The 22,500-nt window shown below is 43.9% G+C and overlaps 1 protein-coding gene across 1 annotated transcript; it reads right to left on the bottom strand.

Annotated features, from left to right (window-relative positions):
• Positions 1-18: 18 nt before the first annotated feature.
• On the bottom strand, positions 19-20,674 carry mfsd2b (MFSD2 lysolipid transporter B, sphingolipid). Its single transcript, XM_053445587.1, has 15 exons — positions 20,537-20,674; positions 19,283-19,635; positions 15,045-15,170; positions 14,784-14,908; positions 9,921-10,044; positions 7,998-8,076; positions 7,729-7,910; positions 6,378-6,468; positions 4,598-4,719; positions 4,042-4,125; positions 3,521-3,604; positions 2,826-2,935; positions 1,591-1,734; positions 1,179-1,355; positions 19-380 (listed from the first exon to the last, which is right to left on the bottom strand). The coding sequence occupies exons 2-15, from the start codon at positions 19,616-19,618 to the stop codon at positions 332-334; spliced, it is 1,833 nt and encodes a 610-aa protein (XP_053301562.1). The 5' UTR covers positions 19,619-19,635; positions 20,537-20,674; the 3' UTR covers positions 19-331.
• Positions 20,675-22,500: the final 1,826 nt, after the last annotated feature.

Below are 22,500 nucleotides of genomic sequence, written 5' to 3' on the forward strand. Positions count from 1 at the left end.
CTACCAACCAACCTCTACAACATTTATTCATTTCATTTCATCAACTCTCTGTAATTATACATCATAAATAAATAACAGCGTTGTAGAGCTAAACACAGCAAATAAAAGTAATATACATTCATTTATATAAATTAGGTAATCTTATATATTTTTTTAATATATATATATCCAAGATGACTATCCAGTACATGTGAAAATAAAACGAAGAATGTTTACATTAAAACAATTTAACTATTTATCAGTGTAATATACACCATTTAACAAACTTCCAGCTGAGGGCACTGGAATATGTGTCTTTCTTTTTATTCATTCACTCCAGTCAAGGTCCAAGTCACACGTTGTTCAAATCTTCTGGTGTTCTGGAGCTGATGCTCTGTTTCCTGTGGGAGATATGGATATGAGTGACATGTTCCACTGCTGGAAAGAGCATTTACAGCACTTGTACTTTTTTATTTCCATTTTCTCCTACTTTATTATATATTTTACTACACGTCAGAGAAATATCCCACTTTGTACTGCACAAGAGTGGAGCATCTGACCAGGTGGCCATTCAATATTTTGTTCCACAATTCAGATATTTAATGGTTATCTATGTCATAACCTAAAGTGGCCACAGGGAGGCGCTAACCAGACGCAAAATATTGTCAATGAAATGGTTGAGATATCCTGACTTATATTCTCTATTATGTTTCAAGCTCCAAAAATTCTGCATCCTGCAAATCCCCATAATGCAACACAATTAAGCATATAGAGCTTTACTGCCTTCTTAAGGGTCCACATCTTCAATTGGTCATGCAGGTTTATTTTTTAGAAAGTCAAGAACCCCAAAACAGCTTCCTAAAAAAAAATCCCATTTCAAAATGTCATTTTTTTCTTTCCTAAAAGGGTTTCCTAACTCCTTAGCTGTTTTGAGAGTTTCAATATGAGTCCAAGTTATTATTATTAGTTGGAGTAGTTATACTAGTAGTAGTTGTAGTAGTATCAAGAACCCAAAAGTTTCTCTTACTCCTTGTACCGTAAGAGGCGCTGTATAAATAATCAAATCAAAGCTCCCTCTAGCGCCACAGATACCTTGATCCAACAGTTTTCAGAGGCTGAGTAGAATGAACTAAATGTTTCTACCAGGCGCACAGTGCTCCTTTCAATTCGGGTGTTGGTGTTAACCCGTGGAGACTCACCGTAGCTCGTCCAGGCAGACTTTATTCCTGAGCCGCACGTCTTCAGTGATGGGATAGAGGAGTAGGATCATCAAGCCTGTGACGATGAAGGCCACTGGAGCAGCACCAATCAGCAGCTTCAGGGTGTACACGACGGCAGCCGGCTGTTTGCAGGCGCCGGTGTCATAACCTGCGAACCTACACACACACACACAGAGACAATTTAAAGCCCAGGTTAGAGGAAAATCAACATCCAGCCTGTCGCGGCAACAGTCTGCAAATGAGCAAACACGACACCCTCTGCACCATGAATTATGCATTGGTTCTGGGCTTAATGCACTTTTGCTGTGTATCATGACACGAGTGCAGATGTACAGAGCATCGTGCAGCGGGAAAAATAAACAGTGCACGAGTGGCGTTGATGCAGACTCACTCGAGACAGAGGGTGGACACTCCCAGGGAGATGCCGGCAGCGAACTTGGTGAAGAAGACGTAGAAAGAGTAGAAGATGGCTTCGTGGCCTTTGGAGAAGGGGTTGGCCAGTCTGAAGTCATCCACCACATCTGGCAGCATAGACCTGGATTACACACACACACAAAGTTAATTAATATATGTGCACGTGTGTCCGTTGTTTAAAAATACTCTGGATTGGGTACATTCGAGGCTGATGTGCGTCTGAGGCCTCCCTCACACTTCCACGTCAACCATGTTGGACAACCAGCGGCGACGCAAGCAGCTGATGACGTGAGGCCTGCTAACGGCGCTCTGATAAACCCCGGGGGCTAAAATTAAAGAAGCTAATAACACGATTAGATGATGAGCAGCGGGCGATACCGCCGGTCTCGCCCCACGGACTGGATTAACAATCAGCCGGTTCCAAAATAAACACGTCCTAGTGGGAGGCCCCTGTAATTTGGGGATTTTAGGGAGATGAGTGAGGAGCAGACTCAGCCGGAAAACACACATAGAAGAGACGCTGCCTTTACCTTAGCTCAATGATAGTACAGATGATTGATAGTCGACGCTCCTACGCAGCCTCTAATTCTTAAAAGATGACCTCACTTCTGTGACCGGGGTGTGACCTGGGTGAATGCACAGGGGGGGAGGGGGGCTCTGGGCAACAACTCACCACTAACAGCATGTTGGGGCACTGTTGTGTTTGGAATGATGATTGAAATCAAAGGGGACTGACACAAACCGCCGAGCCACAGCGCAGACAAACATGTTGCGGTGCTGAACGTACACAAACAAGATCAAACATTTCGCTGATTTTGAATTTGTAACGGTTATACGTTGATTTGATTCGAACTGCTAACGTGTATTTAATTGTTACAATGTATTTCTTCTAATGGTTTTCAGTCTTATAGGGGGTTTCCCTGAACCTACACATGACAGATGGCAGGGAGACGCCCTAAATGTCCATTACAGGGTCGACAAAGACAGAATCTAAGTACCAGCAGGAAACGTACAGAGTCTTCATTCTGCCTAGTTTGCAGTCCAAGTTTGAAACAATAAAACTGGGGCACCCCGGCAAAAAAAAACTAGAAACTCTTGATTCATCTGATCTTGCGACAGACGTTCCCACATGAAGCAAAAGCATATTCATAAGTGATTTGTCAGAATTTGTATCCACTTGAACGCAGCGCGCTCTGAAGTGCCGAGTCTCACCAGGGCAGCAGGAGCGAGGCGGCCACACTGAGTCCAGAGGAGACGGCCACGACGTAGGCCACCACCACGTTAGGGATGAACACCAGCATCAAGGTGAAGGGCATGATCCACTGGACAGAGAGAACACAAAGACGTTTAAATACATCATTTATTATTTTTCATGCATAAACATATTGTGTAGACTTTGACAACTATCTGTTTCTTCTATAAACATGATCTTTTTCATTTACACCTCCACCCAAGAGGTTTACATTGCTTTTTGTCTGACTGTTTGCAGGATTACGAAAAAAATACAGAACCGATTTTCTTGGAAATATATGGGTAATATATATATATAATATAATATTAAATATATCGGTATAGGCCGAGGAAGAAGCACTTAACTTTTGGAGTCGATTCAATCAAAGGGGTGTCCCAACAACTTTTTTTTCAGTTACTTAACACTCTGTGATAGGTCTTTTTTTTTTTTATTTGTGAGTTTCCCAAGAAATAATGCAGAGATCTCAGGCATGTGAAGCATACTAATATCTATGGACAGCAGAATTTGGTGCAGATATATATACTTGTTTATGCGATTTGTTGAAGACCAAAACAAGGATGGCACACTCCCAAATTTGTCCACAAGGTGGCACAAACATCAAAGCGTCCTAGTACCTAGGCTACCATTGGAAAACCAAAATAAAAAGTGCACTCACCGTGATACCGCAGAAAGCTGCTGTCTTTTTCCCAAACCTCTGCAGGAACCATTGCCACAGTGGGATGCTTATCACGGCAGAAACCTTGGTAAACAAACACAGAGAGATCATCTATGAGACATACTGCATATGACAGTGGAAAAAAACAAAACCACAGAAAGATTTTTGCTTGGAGACGTTTTATTATAAGACCAAAATAGTCATCAGTGTTTCTTTTGGATGAAATTACAGTAAAAACAAATTATTCTTTTTTTTTGCCAGGGACCCCTCACAACACCTCGAGGACCCCTGAGGGTCCCCATACCCCACTTTGAGAACCCCATTCTGGAATAATAAAGAGCAATGGGGAACAGGACTCAGAGTTCACACGATGACAACAATGACGATGGTGGATGCAAATTCACGTGATGATAGTGATGTTTATTTTGATGTTGTTCAGTTTAAGTAACATGTCCCAGTATGTCTACGTAACAGGTGTTTGTGGGCTTGTGAGGTGAAGCTGTGCCTGCAGCTGCACTCACCAGGATGGTCAGCACGATGTTCTGGAAGTGATCCCTCAGGTCGGCGGCGTAGGTGCAGAAGAGGACGAAGTTGCTCTGCACCAGCTGCGGGGATCAGAGATTAAACGTTCAGATATTCACTCCGCACGCTCGTCTACTCAGCACTGTCGCTGGGCACTCAGCTGGCTGCTCTGAGCGCCAAACTAAGTGACTGGAGAACCTGCTGACGCTTGTTGTGCAGTGATTCATTCCACAGACGACAACTGACACCTCCTCTGAGATCCGAGAAACATATACAAAAAATATATACAGAAACGGACTTGATGCAAATGTACGCTTGCAGTGTCTGCCTACAAGTGACAGACATTAAAGAATGCACGTGGCTGGCATCAGCCTCCAGAGTCCTGAGGCTTTAAAAAAAACATGAGCTTTCAGTTAAGTGCTCTTCTACATTGATCAAATCAACATTGAGCGCCAGCCATTCTCTCCTGCATTGTCAGGATCCAGGAGCGGCTCCATTTACCATAATGTTGGGGGTCACGTCTGAGAAGTGCAGCCTAAATAAATGTGCATTTACCTGAATGGCGACGGTGATGAAGAGGAACGCGGCGGTGAGGCTGAGGTACGGCCCGTGCCTCATCACCAGGATGAAGCCCTGGAAGAACTGGATCTGCTTCTCTGTCCTCGGGGCATACGGATCTGAGACATGTGGAATATAGAGCGTCAGCGTGAGCGGCGTATCGGGTGTCATGCAGTGAGAGGAAGGTGGAGGTGGAGATGCCCCTGCATTGCAGTGGAGGCTGTTTGTCCCACTGAGTGTTGACAGTTATAGCGTAATAAAGATCGGAGAGTGGCAGGGTTCCAGAAGTAGTACACAGACACTCAGTGTGTTGGAAAGGAAGGCCTACTAAAGATGTAAGGATGATGATATAAATACACAGATGTATTTTTTCACAGCTGCATATATACAGTCCTACTAAGAAATTCATGTGAATATATACAGTGAATTCGAGAAACTGACCCTTAACTTAAATATTAACAACGTGAAAATCAAGCTGCTATCACACGTGAAATGGGTCGGGAGATTTTCAGCAGTTTGCCTTTAATATATGAAGAACGCAGCAGGGGATTGTTCAGGTCAGACACGTTCACAACAACATGTCTTTTGTGGGTGGATCTTACCCGGCCCAACTAATCCCAGGATCCATTGTGCTTTGATGGTTAACCGTTTTTTCGAAGAGCTAATGGAACCGAAAAGCGACAAGACGTCTACTCCTTGAAAATCAGGCTTCAATTCAACTAAAGGACTGACAGTTCACATGTTATCAAACTAAGGGCCTTAAACAATGTCATCATCTCAAACCTTATCGCCAAAAGCATTTGAATCTTGTTGTCTTTCCAAGTTGACATATTTCTAAGTGTTTTCTACGTGAGATATTTGTATTCTTTCGGTTTCACGTCCATTGTGTGTTAGAGAAGTCATTACAACACATCCACTCACTCGTTGGGAATTTTCTTTTCATTTTACTGCTGTATTCAGATCACTCAGACGTTTTACTAGCGAGCTGCAGGAAAAGTTCCAGAAAATGTCCTGTGCGTTTTGACTTGGAAAAAATGTTCATTGAATTTCCAGACTTCAGTGCATGTCTTAAAGCATAATATACATTTATATGCCTGTTAATGTCTCAATGTCTCATTGAAAGACCCTGTTCCTATGGAAGTATTGTCCATGTCATGCTACTCATTCAGCTTAAAAACCACAAATACTCATCAAGTTGCAGTAAGAAAGTGCATTGCATGTGACTTCTTTGGCTTCCATTCAACCAAGGTGTCCAGTCAAAATACAGCTTGCAAGTCGGACGTAGATTTTAGAATGTTGAAGTTGAAGGATGACCCCAGGTTACTAATTTTATCCCAAACTAAAACTGTTTAAAAACAAAATGTTGGAAGGATCAGGGAAGAATCCATAAATATTTGGTGTGAATCCCAATTATTCTTTCCCTTTCTTTAACATTAGGGGATGGAGGACTGTTTGGACGTTTTCACATTTTCCAAGTGAATAATTCATGAATCTTAATGAAAATAATCAAACATATACTGATGTGTTTTACTGTGTGTAATTTGGCACAGCTTGATTGGATTTAAGGGGATTACTGGGGCTTGGCAGAGAAGAATTTTCCAGTGAACTATCTAAAGGTAAATAGTTGCGAATCATCCCATTTGAGAAGCTGGGGCTTATTAAAACGCTTTAATCATTGATCAACTATGAGAGTTATACATTTTCTGACAGCCCCTTTTGTTCAGACAACACACGCACACAGACACACACTCACACAAACACACGGGGAATGCCTTACCGTCTTTCTCTTTAACTCCCAGGAACATCACCACCGTGCAGATGAGAAACACTCCTCCAATAACACCGGCTGCGATCATGTACATCTCCCTCTGCGGAGAGACAGAACAAACATGCATCCTACATCAATCCATCTGTCCTTAAAGAGGCAGGACAAATCTATTCTGAGCCTCTCCCTCAATCTTTAATTCATCCTCTTCCCAAATGCCTGAAAAATTTAAGAGACCCGACAATTTGTCATATGTCTCATTGCGGTGAAAACTGCCACAGTAGGTGTTAGTTTTTCTTCTTACTGGTGTTTTTTTTTTTTTTTTTAACCTGTGATTTACTTTCTGTGTTGTTTTTTCCACATCGGTTTAAAAGTGCAAACTCACAAGCATCACGCAAAATGCAAATACAAACAGGAAGAAAAAACCTCAAGTCCATCTGCATCCCAAAATACATCCTTAACCGTTTAGAGCTGAAACACCCCGACAGGAACTGCTCTGCCTTAAACAACCTCTGTTTGTTTGCTGTTTTTTTCCATGTGTGGCTCAGCCCTAGCGGCTCATTATTATTATTTACGCACATCAAACGCTCCCTGTTTCCGAGGGCAGACGCAGACGGTGTGCCACCCTCACCAGCGACCGCGGAGGAATTCGGTGGGTGGCTGCGGAGGGTTTGGCACGGCCAGCGGGTCGCCCCTGATAGGGTTCACCCAAAATCCATCGGAAAAGCACCCATTTCATCCCAAATAGCTGCGGCGCGACCATAATCCAGGACAGTCTGGACTCTTGGCTCGTTTCATCCTAACATGATGGATTCACAGCAGCAGGGGCCGTGTTTATTTGCAGCTCTACAAACTGATATGTGGAGAAAACTTCGTCCTTTCCCTTCAACTCAGTTGCAGTCGCCTTGTAGTAAAAAGACTAATATTCCCCGCGTATTGAATATGGGGTGCCTTTCAAATGTGCTGGGTGAAGTATAAATAGACTTAATGAGTCACAGACTGTGGAGACCCCTCAGTGTAATGGGGCCACACTTTGGAGATGTGAGGGAGGAACCCCCTTTGTGGTCTTGTGAGGGGTGCCGGCTCAGGATGTCGGGTTCAGATATCAAACACTGGCGTCTCCTTTCAAACCTGTGGGTTACTCGGGTTGAAACACGAAGCCCATTTGGATGTCAGAACCGGCCGACGCTCTTAACCTATAATGTGGAAATATTTTCTGAACAATCGTCCTTTTCACTCGGGTGTCTAGGAAAAGCAAGCCGCCCTGAGCACACACACGCTCCACGTTAAGTTATTTTCAACCCAACTCTGTGGCCTAGTTGAAGCACACCTGGGCTGCATGGCTCGGCGCCGGGACACTTACAGCGTGTGACAGGTGGTCCTGCGAGCGCACGTGGCTCTTGATGATCTCGGCCCCGCTGCTGTTGCCAAGGTAACCGGCGGAGACGTTGTGAGTGGGGCAGTGCTTCAGCGTGTGAGCGCTCGCCACAATCTGGCCCTGGATGGCGGCTCCCACCAGCGTCCCCAGAACCTCCATCGTCATTCCTGCAATCAAGCGATTAAAGACACAATTATTAAAGTAAAGTACGTTTATAACTTCTCGGTAACCTTTGTCTAATTGTAAGATCTTACGGTAGGCAGTGGCTGAGTCCCTCTCCTTCTGTTCTGTACTTAGGAACATGGTGAGAGCGGAGTAAGGCACGTGGAAACACTACAATGGAACGAAGAGACACAGTCGTGGTTTAGATAAAACAAAAAAATAAATTAAAGTCTGACACAGCAGCTGGAAAAGTCATCATTTGTCGAGCAGATTGCTTTGAAACTGTGAACAAGCATTCTTGGTCCCCAGAGGATGAATCCTAATGATGTTGGGGCTACACTGGGATTGAATGGATTGCCATGAATGTCATAAGCCATTAAGTCCAGATTCCTTTGTGTGATAGCAGGCTATCGTGTGAAATGAGGATGATGAACCCAACTGTGTCTGAAGATGACATGAAAGCTCCACGAAAATAAAGGCAAATCATCTCCCTCTCCTCTTGGGGGCTGTTTGCAGTATGGATCACAGACCCTGCCTCCCCCTTGTTAGTGGATGGGACCACAATAAATAATTCCTACAGCCTACATGTAAAACGAATCTTTCTTAAAGAGGGTTTTGATATTTTAGACAGTTCTTACCACACTGATGTATGTCCAAGTAGAATTTTTTTAGACAAGTTAGTTTGAATTAGTTATTAGATGCAATTAAAAGGTATAAGGTCATGATCGACATCTGAGACCAAAGATTTTGACCGCGAAACTGCGTCACAACACTACAATCGCTACTCTGCAGACCCTGGATCAGAATGAGGCCGAAAGCACAAGATGGTGTTACCTGTATCCAGGATATTTTGGCTTCATTTTTGTACAAAAGGAGGAAGTAGAGACACGTCGTCCCGTTGGTCTTTCAGCCTTGTTAGCATTTTACATTTGTCTCACAATAAGATGGGAGCACCCCAGATATCTTGAGCCGTCTTTTATCTACGTGATCCCATGAAAAAAAAACAACGCACAATATTCTCTCCGCCGACTATATATACTAAACGCAATCTCTGCAGTTTCCATGTTGGCGAACCTCAGATCTGTTTTCTCCTTCCTCCCCACCTCTCCCAGAGAATAGGCGAACAAACCCAGCTATACTTCACTTTGTAATTTACACAAGGGCTCAGTCAGCACTGCGGCCAAACTAGCATGCGATGAAAATAAATGCGGCTGTGACTTTTTTTTTTCAGCCCTCTGCTTCTTATACAGCGTGCCATTTGCGGGGCCTTTACTGGATGCAAACATTTATTGAGTTGCTCGGGAATAGATATCTCATCACGAAGGCTAGTGACGACTGATTGATTTGATGGAAACCCATTATCCGTTGATTGCATAAACGGACGACATGTTGCACTCTAACCTCTTGTTTACTGACTGCGACCCTCTGAATGACGACAGCTGGCCGTTCCCAGCAAAACGCCACACAAACCCCAGATCCAGAGACAATGAAGGGGAGGCTAAAAGTGGTAACCAGCATTTACCCAGCGAGAGGTTTCCTGGCAGGACTGACCGTATACTTATCAAGTAGTTAGAATGACATGCCATTACAGCTCGCCACAGTGCGGCCGCGGCGGTCTACACGCTCAGCAGCACATGTTATACGGGTTACCCCAGAGCGGGGCAGAGCAGAGATGTTCCACAATAACAAAAGGCAACCTAAATAACTAGACTTCCACTTTGAGGTGAGGCATCCGGGCTCTAATCCGCTGCTCGTCTCACAAATCAAACTGTGAATCTCACCGGGAGCTGTCGGCGGCTGGCGTGAAGATGACGGCAATCATCTTCTCTTTAAACTTTGTACTGTTTTATCTGTACGGTATCTAACATGTCATCTCCGGTATCCACTGGAGCTTTTATCTAGATTTCACACTTGACGTCCCGCTGAGCAATATGATGCACAACGCGCCAATGTGGATTTTTCTGAAATACATGAAATACACAGAGATTCTGAGAGAGCGTGCATGCAACACTTACAGTGATGAGAGTTTGGTAGAGGCAGTAGAAGCCCAGGTACCAGATGAACTTGCCGCCGATGAATGGAGGAACGAACCAGAGGTAGAAGTAGGAGACCACCAGGAACGGAGTGCAACCCACCATCCTGCAGGACACGGACACAAACTTGTGGAATTGGTGAAAAAAGCAAAACAAACGTTTAAAAACAACTTTTATATATTTATTGCCCTACATTTTTCTCGCCCTGAAGAATGACAATTATCTGAATATCTTTTATGCCTTTGTGCTCCATGAAAGCAGCCGCTGTCAGCACTTCAAGCCATCAGAAAATGCATGACAGTGGCTGTGTTATGTAATTTTCAAAGCGGCGTTAAAATCAGGCCATATTTCATGCAGATTACAGTGGGACTAAGCTGACTGCTCCGTGATTATGTTGTCGTCAGTATTGCAGGAATCTGTCCTGGGAGGGACACGCAAGCAAGGGAACTACCACAATCTTCTAAAAACCCATACATATCATCCCTCGCACACACACATACACACACACACACTCACACACATATAAATATGCAGTACACACTCAGGCAAACGCAGCATGAAGCAATTCTGCTGTGTTGTGTTTTTCTCAGGACTTGGGGGCGATACAATCCTGGGGGCCATGTATAATTCATAAGTAAACAACTGGTGTGTGTTTTTATGGTTAAAGCGAACAGCTGTGTGTTTTAAAAAGGAAGAGGAAGAGGGCAGATGATGGACGATCACCAGTACGAGACATGTGCAAACACCAGTACATCATCCGACCTCTCCTCCCTTTCTTTCATATGTAATCTGGACTAAAGGCAAGTACCACCAAAACATCGAATGATAAAATAAAGGGGCGGGTGGAATTTAGGTGACTGTGACAAATCCGGCCGCAGGCTCCGACCTCTGACCTCCTCCGCACTGTGAACTGTGAAGAGAGAAAGTAGGAGAAAGAGGTAGAGAGAGGCCAGTGGCGGTCATTTCTAGCATGGTCCGGCCCGCCCCAGCCTCACTCTCCTCCCGATTGTTTGCTTAAACAAAGGCTGGCCGGCAGCGCTGGTGCTGCAGTATTGACCGCTCGGTCATGTTGAGCAATGAAAGGCCCCGGGGTCTGCACGGGTGAATGGGACAGTTTAGAATGTTCCTGCAAGATGACTGTGCTCGGGGGAGGGGGGGAGGCTCACACGCTAAAAACTCGATCTGACTTTATCACCCGTGCAGGGCCGCATTAACGCACATTCACACCTACAGTTATCTGCACAGTCTTAATTAAGACGTTTATAGGAGGCTGACACTTACAATAGTTTCCTCACTGACTCGTCCGGGACACCTAGAGCAGGCTTATTAGAGGATGTGCAGTGGAACAGAGAGGATTTAGAAGAGGTCTGATAGGTGAGACTATGTTTCCTTGGACGATTTGGGGTTTTGTAGGATTAATTTATCCCAGAAATAATAAGTAACTAACGACTTTCACTCAAATACTATATAGGTCCTATTTATCTTGGCAGCTTCATTATACAGCTTTTGTTACAACTTCCCAAATTAAAGGAGCATGAGCCACAATCCATGGAATTAAACCAGAGATATGGTCTTTTTATATTGCACACTTTCTTAACTCCTTGTCAAAACCTGCTGCCTTCATTACCCACAATGCTACATCTATCTCCTGATTCCAGAAATCTCTCTCTCTCTGAATGTGGCTCGCATATCACAACAGCCCTTCATTTATCAGCTTCACACTTGGCATGTGTATTGCCAAGAGTTCAAGAAGCTCAGCGGAGAATTTAATGCGATTTGGATATGTGATGAATTACATTTTAATCAAATTTGAACAAAGAGCTGACTAGAGATCTGGGGCCATCCCAATGGGACTCATCAACGCAAGTGACGTTGTCGATCACAATAACAGCAACAACTGATTCTCCAGTTCGGGTTGTGCGCACTGAGCCAAGCTTCATTGGACTTTGAATAAACAGGTGAAGAGCTCCTTGTGCAGCAGCGGGGACACAGCTTCAGGGTTCTGCAGTCGGTGTTTACTTCTCACAGCTACATATACAGTTTCAGAAAGAAAGCTGCAACCAGCATCACCACAGACCAAGCAAACAGGCAGGTTTCAAATGGGCACTGCTGTAGTTATCCAAAATGCAAAAGGATTTTTACAACTTAAGACCGTTAAACAAACTTTGATGTGTAAATTCTCTAAGATTTTAAATTGGAAATACACGAAAATACATGGGATAAACTCTATCGTTTAAGTTTCAAGTCTTTTTGGTTGCTGCCCCCTCACAGAAGACTACAGTGTCTGAGTGGGGCCCCTGGTTGTAGTTTTTAGACGTCTGACTTGTCAGCAGAGCCACCGGAGAGCGATTCTCCCTCCAAAATTCTCAGATGGTAATCGTTTAAATACCTGTTCGACACCCAAAGCCAATATTACAGAAATATTTTCCAAAAAGTGAAAACAGATTTGCGCAGCAGAGCATTATTTGTATTTTTCCTTTATTTTTCCTTTTCTCATTACTCATCTCACGACCCACCAGATTTACTTTGAGACCCTTTGAGAGGGGAGGCTGACTCCTCAGCTGGGAACCATTTGATAAAAGTAACCAAGATAAGTGGTGAGAGGTGGCTGCATATGCATTCAAATACTATGCACTGATGCACTTATTCATTTAATAATTATTTAGGTAATATACTGTTCAATAATACCAGACCCAGGTATTATAGGTTTTTGTTTTACTGATCATACTTCTTTACTTAAGTGGACTTTAAGATTTGTGGATTACTGATTATTACTGCATTGATACTTTTACTTATAAATAAAGGAGTACTTCTTCCACCAGTGATATTTTCTTACTGTCACATAGTCTTTCACTTATAGACACAATCTTGTGTGTTCTCACGGTTCTACTTGCTTCTGGGATGATGCTCGACTACGATCGCATAATAATAAACATCTCAACACCCGCGGGGACATGTTGGTCCAAATGACTTCATCCTAAAGAGATCAGGCGAAGATACAAATCGCTTTACGTCTCGCCGTGGATTGGGACAGACAGATGAGGAAAAGCACTTCCTGCTGGACGGGCAGAGGGGACTTTCCAAAGGGGTAGAAAATAACACACACACACAAACACACGCACACACAGGCACAAACACACACATACACACATACCTACAGCTGCCCAAAGGTAATCGAAGCTGATTTAACAGCCATCAGCATAAGCCTGCTACCCAGCGTGACCGGCCACAGTGGACCTGTCCCCCTCCACCCTGTCAGCTTGTGAGTAATCTATGGTTTATAATGCAGTAGGCATTAGGCAGTATAATTACAGTAAATGCCATGCTAGTGTGTGCATAATATAATGCACGCACACAAATAATACACATATAGCCGATTAAAAATGGAAAATGGAAAATGTGATCATGGATTCATATAATCCCTTAGTATGGACACAAACAATGTGTCTGAATTCAGGGCTGCATCCTCTGCAGTCTGCGTATGAAGCCAGATTGTGTCACAGGAGCATGACTCGGCTGCCCTATTTCGGAGGCTCATTCAAATGCTTCCTTCCATCGCAGAGAAACAAAGGCTCCCCAGGTGGATCATTCATGGCCCAACCTATCCCAGGATTCATTTTGCTTCGGTGACAATGAGGTCACGACGCCGGCAAGCGACAAGACGCCAAGCTTGAATATCAAGCTTCAACTTAACCTAACAGCTAACATGTTAAACAACCAAGGGGTAATAAAACTCGAGAACTTGATCGCCTTCTTCATGCTCCGAAGGATGCTGCCCCTGACTTTATACACAGTTAAAGTTAACTTGCTCTTAAAGGTCATGAAACACAGGGAACCATCTTTCAAACAAAGAGCAGCTGAATGATGGGGGGTTAGACAAACGTGATGTTTGAAAGAATGCTGATGAACTTCCATGGCAGCAGAGTTGTTGTCAGGGCATCAACCGCAAAAAAAGAACAGCCCACGCCCTTGAAGTATGTATAGCTCATCAGTGGGAGCGCCAGGGGCAGGGTAATTAAAGCACAATGGCTGTTTATGCAGCTCAATCCTCAGGTGAGAGGCCTGAGAATAATCATTAAAAAGACATTTGAATCTGGAGCACGAGGCTTGTTTTTGTTTAGATCTCAAGCAAACATTAGCGGCCACTGTTGTGTCTGAGAAAACCAAGACGTGTTTCACAATCTGAAAACAAATTATAGAGCCTGATGCCAGGTCAGCTGTACGTCAACAGCAGCAGAACTTTGCCGTGTCTTCAATGAGGAGAGGGGAGAAATTTAACCTAAGATTATTTTCTTTAAAAAAAAGGAACTTTTTCATTTTCACGTAACATGGGAGTAGATCAACACCCTAAAATGGTAAATGGACTGTATTTATTAAGCATCTCTCGTCTTATCCACCACTCTAAGCCCTTTACACTACAAGCCAAATTCATACTTTCTATTACTGCAGATCAGTATCTTGCCTAAACACACTTATGCAGGGGGAGCTGGGGATCAGACCACCGGCCCTCTAGTTAGTGTACAGCTCGCTACCATTTTCATTATGTAAGGTAATTGTTATTTATGCATTAGAGCTCAGCAATATCATTTTGTGAATTAATTCAGACTTTAATCATTTTCTTTTGTGCCAATAACCTGACTGCAACAGTGGCCATTGCCGGTAATGATAATATTATTATATTAATATTATTACAGTATGTGTGTGCATTAAGATGTTTTAATCCGATTTCTTCAGAAATGTGTAACCAGAGATTTGAAGAAAAAAAGTGATGAGGTCTAGAACATGAGAAACAGCAGTAATGGAGAAACACATGAGTTGTATTTGTAGTGTGAGCCGTGAACTCACCATGGCATGAGTCTGCCAATCTTGGTCCATCTGCTCTTTGTAATGAAAAAACCAACGATGGGGTCAGTCACTGCGCCCCAGGCTTTACCAATGAACAGCACCATAGAGGCCTGGAAGGCGGTGATCTGCAGAGCAGAACAAGGACAGATTGGAGTTTACAACACTTGAAGGCATAAAACTACAAAACCCATTTGTTCGTTTACGAGATCCACAACCGCTTTCATAAATAATCTCCTCCTCTTCGTCCCCCAGAAACGTTACCTGAGCGACATCGAGCAGGTAGATTTGCAGGAAGAAGGCAGTGGCGCTGCCAGCCACCTCCTTGGGCGCACCTCCGATGGCGAAACACAGCTTACTGCATAATGTCAACTTCTGGCTCAAGTCGGTCTGCGGGAAGAGAAGGTGACAAGGGAGGAGAAAAATACTTAGTAAGATAATGGTGTCCTTGTGGGTCAGGATGCTAATGAGCACAATCACTTTTCTGCACTGCAAGCGTTCTTATGGTAGCTCTCCTTCCAGGTGCGATGGGGAATGTGGGAAATAAAAGATGCCTAACACTGAGAAAAGCACAATAACTGCTTACTGTTATAAAATAGTTATATATGTACTGTATTAAACTTAACATAAGATTACTGCCTCCAAAATGTAATGCATTTTTGGACACAAATTGTTTGCAAGTCACACATTCATGGAGTAACGACAGTTCAAGGCTACAGCCAATAATTTGCATGAATAATATATTTTGATCATACGAGGTACGTATTATTTACATATTTCGTCAGACTCATTTCTGGAAAAAGAAGTCAGTGATATAAATAAAGACTGTGTCATTTCCGTGCCAATAAGCAGCAATGATTCAGTCTTAACACAATGAACTGTCCCTTATTTGGCAAAAACCAGAAACACGTTCGGTAATAACCTCTCCCACGGACACGCCATTAGGGAAGTAGGTGTGTCTTGGAATGAATTAAGTCATGAAAGCAGACTTGTGACTCACAGATAGTGAATCCGGTGGTAATTCATAATCGGAATTCTTTCACATTCTACCTCGGATGCTCAAAATAGCATTCGGTCTCCATCACCCTGTCATTCAGTGATTCAGTGGAATGATGTACAGTGGGTGGAAGGTGTGTTCACTGTGATGCATCTGTTCTCTCATGAATTCCCCTACTTGAAAATGATGCAAAATGTGTGTTTGTGTGTGTGTGTGTGTGTGTGTGTGTGTGTGTGTGTGTGTGTGTGTGTGTGCGCGTGTGTGTGTGCGTGTGTGTGTATGTGTGTGTGTGTGTGTGCGTGTGTGTGTGCGCGTGTTTGTGTGTGTGTGTGTGTGATCAGAAGAAGACCCCCCTGGCTGTTTGCGTTGTGGTTTATCTGTGCAGACACTGAGGCTGATGGAGGAGCCCAGGAAACCCACCAAGTCATCCACAGCTCAGTTTCCTCTCTGCTAAAACCATCAGGCACTTGTGTGTGTGTGTGTGTGTGTGTGTGTGTGTGTGTGTGTGTGTGTGTGTGTATGTGTGTCTAGCGAGAAGGGCAGGCTTTCATCTTCACACATGAATAAGACAAGACACCACAGTCTCGGGAGCCCGATATTTACGACTGTCTCCGAGGCTGTGCACACATATCAACCTTCGGCTGTTCCTCTCTCCTGTGTACAACCTTTGGTGTCAGACACACACACACACACAGAAAACAGTGTCACTCCACATCCAGTGGCCCAGGCCATGGCCCGCAGCTGCTCCCCTCTGAGCTTTATGAAAGAAGGCAATCACCAAAGTAACCACAGCCGCGATCGGCACACTGTTATTACCCAGCTCACGTTTTCTCTTCCTCTTTTTTTTTTTGCCCCATCAAAACACGGAGGGGTTCGCGAACGACAATTACCAGGAGGGAGGTGTGTAATTATTCAATCTGGAGACAAGCGGGTCAGAGGTAAGTAAAGGCTGCGCGGCGGTCCCGACTTCAAAACTCTCTCTTCTCCCACTCTCACTGCAATTACAGCTAATTGGAGAGAGAAAAAAATCAAAGTCTCTGGCGTCTGGAGAATGCTGCTTAACTGATGATGTGCAAAAATACTCTGTGCACACAGCACTGCTCCGTCTCTCTCTCTCTCTCTCTCTCTCTCTCTCTCTTTCACTCTAAACACTTGTTCTTTCCCTCCAAACTCTTACTGTCAAGCTTTCATTACTGAGTTCTTATCATCAAAGAGGATAAACAGGATATCCTGTCAACTGTTGTCTGGACGCAGCAACAAAACCTCATGCACACATGCTCATGGAGACACCGGCTCAAAGTGAAGGGAGCATCTGCGGAGCTCGGACCGTCAACAAGGAAGGGAGCAAGGGGACAAGGACAGATAAGACTAATCTCCAAAGTTAATGAATCCTTAACCGCTCGGGGGGAAAACAATTTAAAATGCCTGAACTGCACCGCAACCTAAATCAGGATTGAGGATAATTCTACTACAAAGAAAGAAGGATGGGTTTAAAGAAAAAAAGATCCCGAGCCAGCTTAGTTATATTCTGCAAATAAAATGAACACACTCGTCGCATGCCTACGTTAAGCTGGTCAAATGGATCCATAAAGCAGTTTAAAATGTTGATTTGGTTTTCAAGGTCATAACACACATGCTGGACATGGGAGTGAAAGCCGCTGGTTTTGTCCCCGTCACTGCAGATTAGGGATTAGGGAGTATGAGAGGTGAAATATGTCAACGATGGCAACAGGCCACTAAAATGTCAACAGAAGCCCGGGGACACTGGCTCAACTCCAAAGGAATCAATCCAAAATCTGAAATGGACAGAATTTGAAACAATATATGCATGGACTTTCTGCAAATTCTATGTCTGTGATGGACTGGGAGGCTCTTCACAAGCTGGAGCTGGGACAGTTTACCCGTTACTGAATAAGGATCCATCATTCTGTCTCATTCACAAAGAGAGCAACGTCTTTCATGTATCATGTCCGCCTCAGGCATCTTTAGTAGATACGTATCATACATAAAACGTTGGCATTTCTTCCATGTCCTAGTCCTTCAGATAAATTATTCAATGGAATTCACACATCCCGAGTGGATTTAGCAGAATAAACTATAAAATATGTGATTTATTAAGTTGAGTCAATTAGACATTTCTAATTTTCTTGTTCTCATAAAACTGTGTCATCATTTTTTAAAGAAACATCCATCCAGTATCTGTACCGATCATTTGATACCGATACACATCTATAACACTATAACAACCATTCACCCTCATATTCACAGCGGCCAATTTAGAGTCTCAGATTAACCTAACTCCAATCTGCATGTTTTAGGACTGTGGGAGGAAGCCAGAGTACCTGGGAAAAATCCACTCACACACGGGGTGAATATGCAAACTACACATAGAAAGACTCCGACTGTGGCGGGATTCAAACCGAGAACCTTCTTGCTGTGAGGCGACAATGCCCAGCATCTTACAGAAACATAACTCTCACCATTAATATATTGTCTCAAACGAATGACTTAAAAAAAAATCCGACATGCAGTATTTATGTTTATTTTACGTATTATTTAGAGGAAGTTAAACATAGATCTGCCTCCATATTTGCATGCACATCATCCACCTCAGCCTAGAAGAGTCACTGTAACACAGGCACGCACACAAAACACTGCACATCAGACAGAGGTTTGGCAGAGACCAGACAGTGGCCGAACTGGTTAGATCATGTGGGGCATTGCCATTTAATGGGCGCCCATGAGCCGTTGGGCGAAAATGAGTGAGTAACAGCCGTGGCATGGAATAACAAGAAGCACCGTCTGCATCAGGCAGGATCTGCCTTCCCTAATGGGACAGCACTGCATTCGCCTTGTTTTAACAGTGTGTGCATGTGAGCAGCATCAGTGTGAGGACACGCACACACACACATCCACACACTCTCCCACAGGAGCAATGCCAGCTTTCACAGACTTATCACACACTATTGACATCATGCGGGAGGTATTCATCTAAATGACATAAGACGAGGCAAAAACAAAAATGAGACACAAGTCACCTAAGGCGACTTGTGTTTAGCCAAATTTGAGTGTTATTCCTTTCTGCTCTCTCGCTTCCTGTTGTGCCCTTGATTACAACTGTATCATCACCAAAGACAAAAGACAACAATCACCACCAGACAGGTCATCCCATCAGTGGGAAGAACCTCTCTCAAATGAAAACTATCAACTTCCATTCACTGGATCCACAATCCCGGGGATTAGAGTTCATAGGAAAACAATGCAGCTGATTAATCACAGCCAGATAAGCGACTGGAGAGATCACACTTTCCATCTCTTTTCTTCTTTTTTCTCTCTCTACATCCATTCATGTCAAGTCGCTCTCACAGACAAACTCAACTGTGGATGCCTGAGATTCTCCGACTACACAGCCAAGCGTAACAGGCGTGTAAGGAGAATAATACCAGTACGTGAGATGACAACCAGTGGAATAACAGAAGAGCAGCATCCAAACAGGTGATCTTACCTGCTGAGGTGTTTTGGGGAACAGCGGCTCAGTGGGCTTGGAGAGCTTCCCCACAGAGCCCTGCACTCCCCTCTCCCCCCGGGTCATGGCTGAGAGACTGTGCGTGAGGCGGCAGCCGTACTTCTGAGGCTGCGTGTGCAGCGACGTGCTGAAGTGTGTGTGACTGTGACTCCTCGTGTGTGCGACGGAGCGAGGAGCCTGCCACTGGGTGGTGTAGGTCGGAGACTGGAACTGGATGTGGCTCTGACTGCGGGTGTGCTGGGTGTGAGTGACGGCTCCCTGGGCTGGGAGCTCCTCCTGCTCCTCTGTGACAACTCTGCCGCTTTCTGCCGCCATTCACATGCTGTTGTGGTCTGGAATGAGGCCAGGAGGGAAGGGCACAGTCAGACGCACACGTATGCAAAGGAGACACACACATATATATATATATGTGTTGCACACACACACCTGCTCTCAATAACAAGCATGTGCTGCAACATACAAGCACAAGAATGCAGGCACATAAACACACACATGTATGAGCACAGACAAAGACCTGCTCTTTAGAAAACAAATGAACAAGAGCACAGATGAATAGAGATGTAGAGGAAAGCACCAATAAATCACTCACTCACTCACACACAAACACACACACACACACACACACACACACACACACACACACACACACACACACACATACACACACACACACACAGTTGTCTAAACCTTAATCTTAACCAAATTGTGACCTTAACGTAAAGCTTAATCATACCTAACCTGTACTTAACCGGAACCTATCATTATCGTAAACCTAAACCTTGACGTAAACCAAACCTAACCTAAAGCTAACCTTAACCAAAACCTAAATGTAACCTTAACTTTAACCTAAACTTAACCTTAACTTAACCTCAAGCTAAACCTTAGCCCAACCCAGACCCTTGGGGACTTGCAGGAACAACACAAGTAATACCTTTGCAAGCACACTCGCGCGCGCGCGCGCGCACACACACACACGCACACACACAGAGTACCAGTAAGTGTACAAGTCCAGGTTGTTACCATCACTTGCTGTGTTTGACGCACTTGCACATCTGCTTTTTATAACTAAGCGAACAGGAGCGCGCAGAACGCGTCTCTGTCCCGTGCAGGACTGTGCGGCTGTCTGCTCTCATCTTACTATCACTGTTAGTGTCTCCATCGAGCAGGCGCTCCTCTGCGCACCGATAACACACAAATAACACACAAACTGGATGAAAACACAAATCATCTTACCCCGTATTAATGGAGAAGCAGCCGGAGCTGTGTGTCAGTCAATGAGCCAGGAGCCGGTGTGACTTCAGATGGACGAGCAGGATGAGACCGAGACTGCGGAGGATGGAGATGGTCTGCGCGCCTCCACTCTCTCTGAGGTTCGGGTCTGCAGTGACGGAGCTGCGCCCTGCAGCGGCCGTGACGGTAAATACCGTGGGACACCAGTGTGTGTGTGCGCGCGCGCGCGCTATTGGACTTAAATCTTTTTACACAGCCACATTGAAGGGACTTATTTTCCTCATAGCCACAAATGCAAATCCCAATGACTTAAATCGTTAAATATTCAAATGGGGATAGACATGAGTTATGGTAAGATTTAGTTTAAGATTAGGGTTAGTTCAAGGGTGGGTTAAGGTAAGGTTATGTTTGTCGTAAGGTTATGTTTACATTAGGGTCAGGGTAACGTTAGGTTTAGGTTTAGGTTTAGGTTTTGGTTTAGGTTAATGTTAATGTTAGGTTTAGCTTATATGGTTAGGTTCAGGTTGGTTAGATTTAGGTTACAGTTAGGTTTTGGGTTAGGTAAACATCAAATATGGTTAAAGTTAGAGTAAGCCACAAGACTGTGTGTGTGTGTGTGTGTGTGTGTGTGTGTGTGTGTGTGTGTGTGTGTGTGTGCGTGTGTGTGTGTTTGTGTGTGTGTGTGGTGAGTTGGCTGTAAACCTATTGTAGTGAGGCTATGCAAAAACAATTTTTTTATTATATTTCCTTGAGTCTTCCGTTTAAGTGACACGGTTACAATGATACAGTGACACAACAGTGAGTCATATGTGCCTCTGCATTCTTCACCTAGATGAGAAAACCCTTAAACAAGTTTCCATCAAAAAACAATTGTCTAACACACCTATAATCCACGTGATGTGTTGGAGGAATGTTTGAAATGTAGTTTGGTTATATTTTAATTAAATGTGCGGTTCTGTGGAATGAGGAACTTGAAAGGTGTGTTGGTGTGACAAGAATTCCTCAGAGACACGCTCAAGCATCCATCATGTTCCTCACACATATTTTTCCACACTGTATCACCACCATCACCATTATAATGATATAACCATTAGCATAATTATAGTGTGTATCAAAATCTTAAGTTATTTTTGATTGTTTACTTATGGTGTAGTATGAGTGTGGTAGGCATCAATGTTTAGAGGGTCACTCCAGCACTGACACACTCATGAGATTGATTCACAGAATTGTTGTCAAAAGCAAAGCAGCAGAGGCCAAAGTGTCTGGACTGGTATTTCCCAAAATGGGTTTAATAATCCCTAGATGTAATTTCCAATAATGCAGATTTGGTCACGCAAACATTTAAAATGATGTACAAATATCAGTCTTTATCAATTTACCAGCTGAACATGTAGCTTTGCAATCTTGTTGACCGAAATATTCTTTGAGTAAAGTGCCCCGAGGAGTAAACAACACAGTAGGGAGCCGGGGCTAGGAGGAGGTTTCGTCACCAGGCGTTGACCCGCTCTCACTTCAGGTCCACTCCCTGTGCAACCAAACCTGTAGAACCAAATATTTTGCAAATAGTTGTGGATTAATTTCACTGCGCCACCTTCCACTCTGAACAGGTTTGTTGTGTTAGTCTGAATCACAGGCAACCCGGTGTGTAAACAGACTTTCGGTTTAGTTTCGACTGTCTTTGGCCGGATTAAGATGTCAGTTTGATTTTCACTGTGGGATATCTTTTGATGTGGAGTCACATCTCTAAGTAATATGCAACCTGTACAACGCACTCACACTTGTTTTCATGTGTAATATATTTACATTTATGGGCAGTGTGAGCAATTTACATCTACACTTAATTCTGTGTTTCTTTTGTGCAATCTACCTTGTTGCAATATGCCAGTGTACAATTCACTCAGTTTTTTTTGGGGGGGGGGGGGGCAACACATTTAGATTTACAGTGTTGTGCGAGCATTTAAAAGTGA

This window comes from Pleuronectes platessa, chromosome 17 (assembly GCF_947347685.1).
Source record: "Pleuronectes platessa chromosome 17, fPlePla1.1, whole genome shotgun sequence".
Lineage (NCBI taxonomy): Eukaryota > Metazoa > Chordata > Actinopteri > Pleuronectiformes > Pleuronectidae > Pleuronectes > Pleuronectes platessa.

Excerpts from the sequence above, each read along its gene's own strand:
- mfsd2b (XM_053445587.1), bottom strand. The coding sequence starts at position 19,618 with ATGGCGGCAGAAAGCGGCAGAGTTGTCACAGAGGAGCAGGAGGAGCTC. Across the intron at positions 15,171-19,282 it reads TCCCCAAAACACCTCAGCAG|ACCGACTTGAGCCAGAAGTT; the intron begins GTAAGATCACCT and ends CTCTTCCCGCAG. Across the intron at positions 1,735-2,825 it reads GCCTCGCTCCTGCTGCCCTG|GTCTATGCTGCCAGATGTGG; the intron begins GTGAGACTCGGC and ends TGTGTAATCCAG.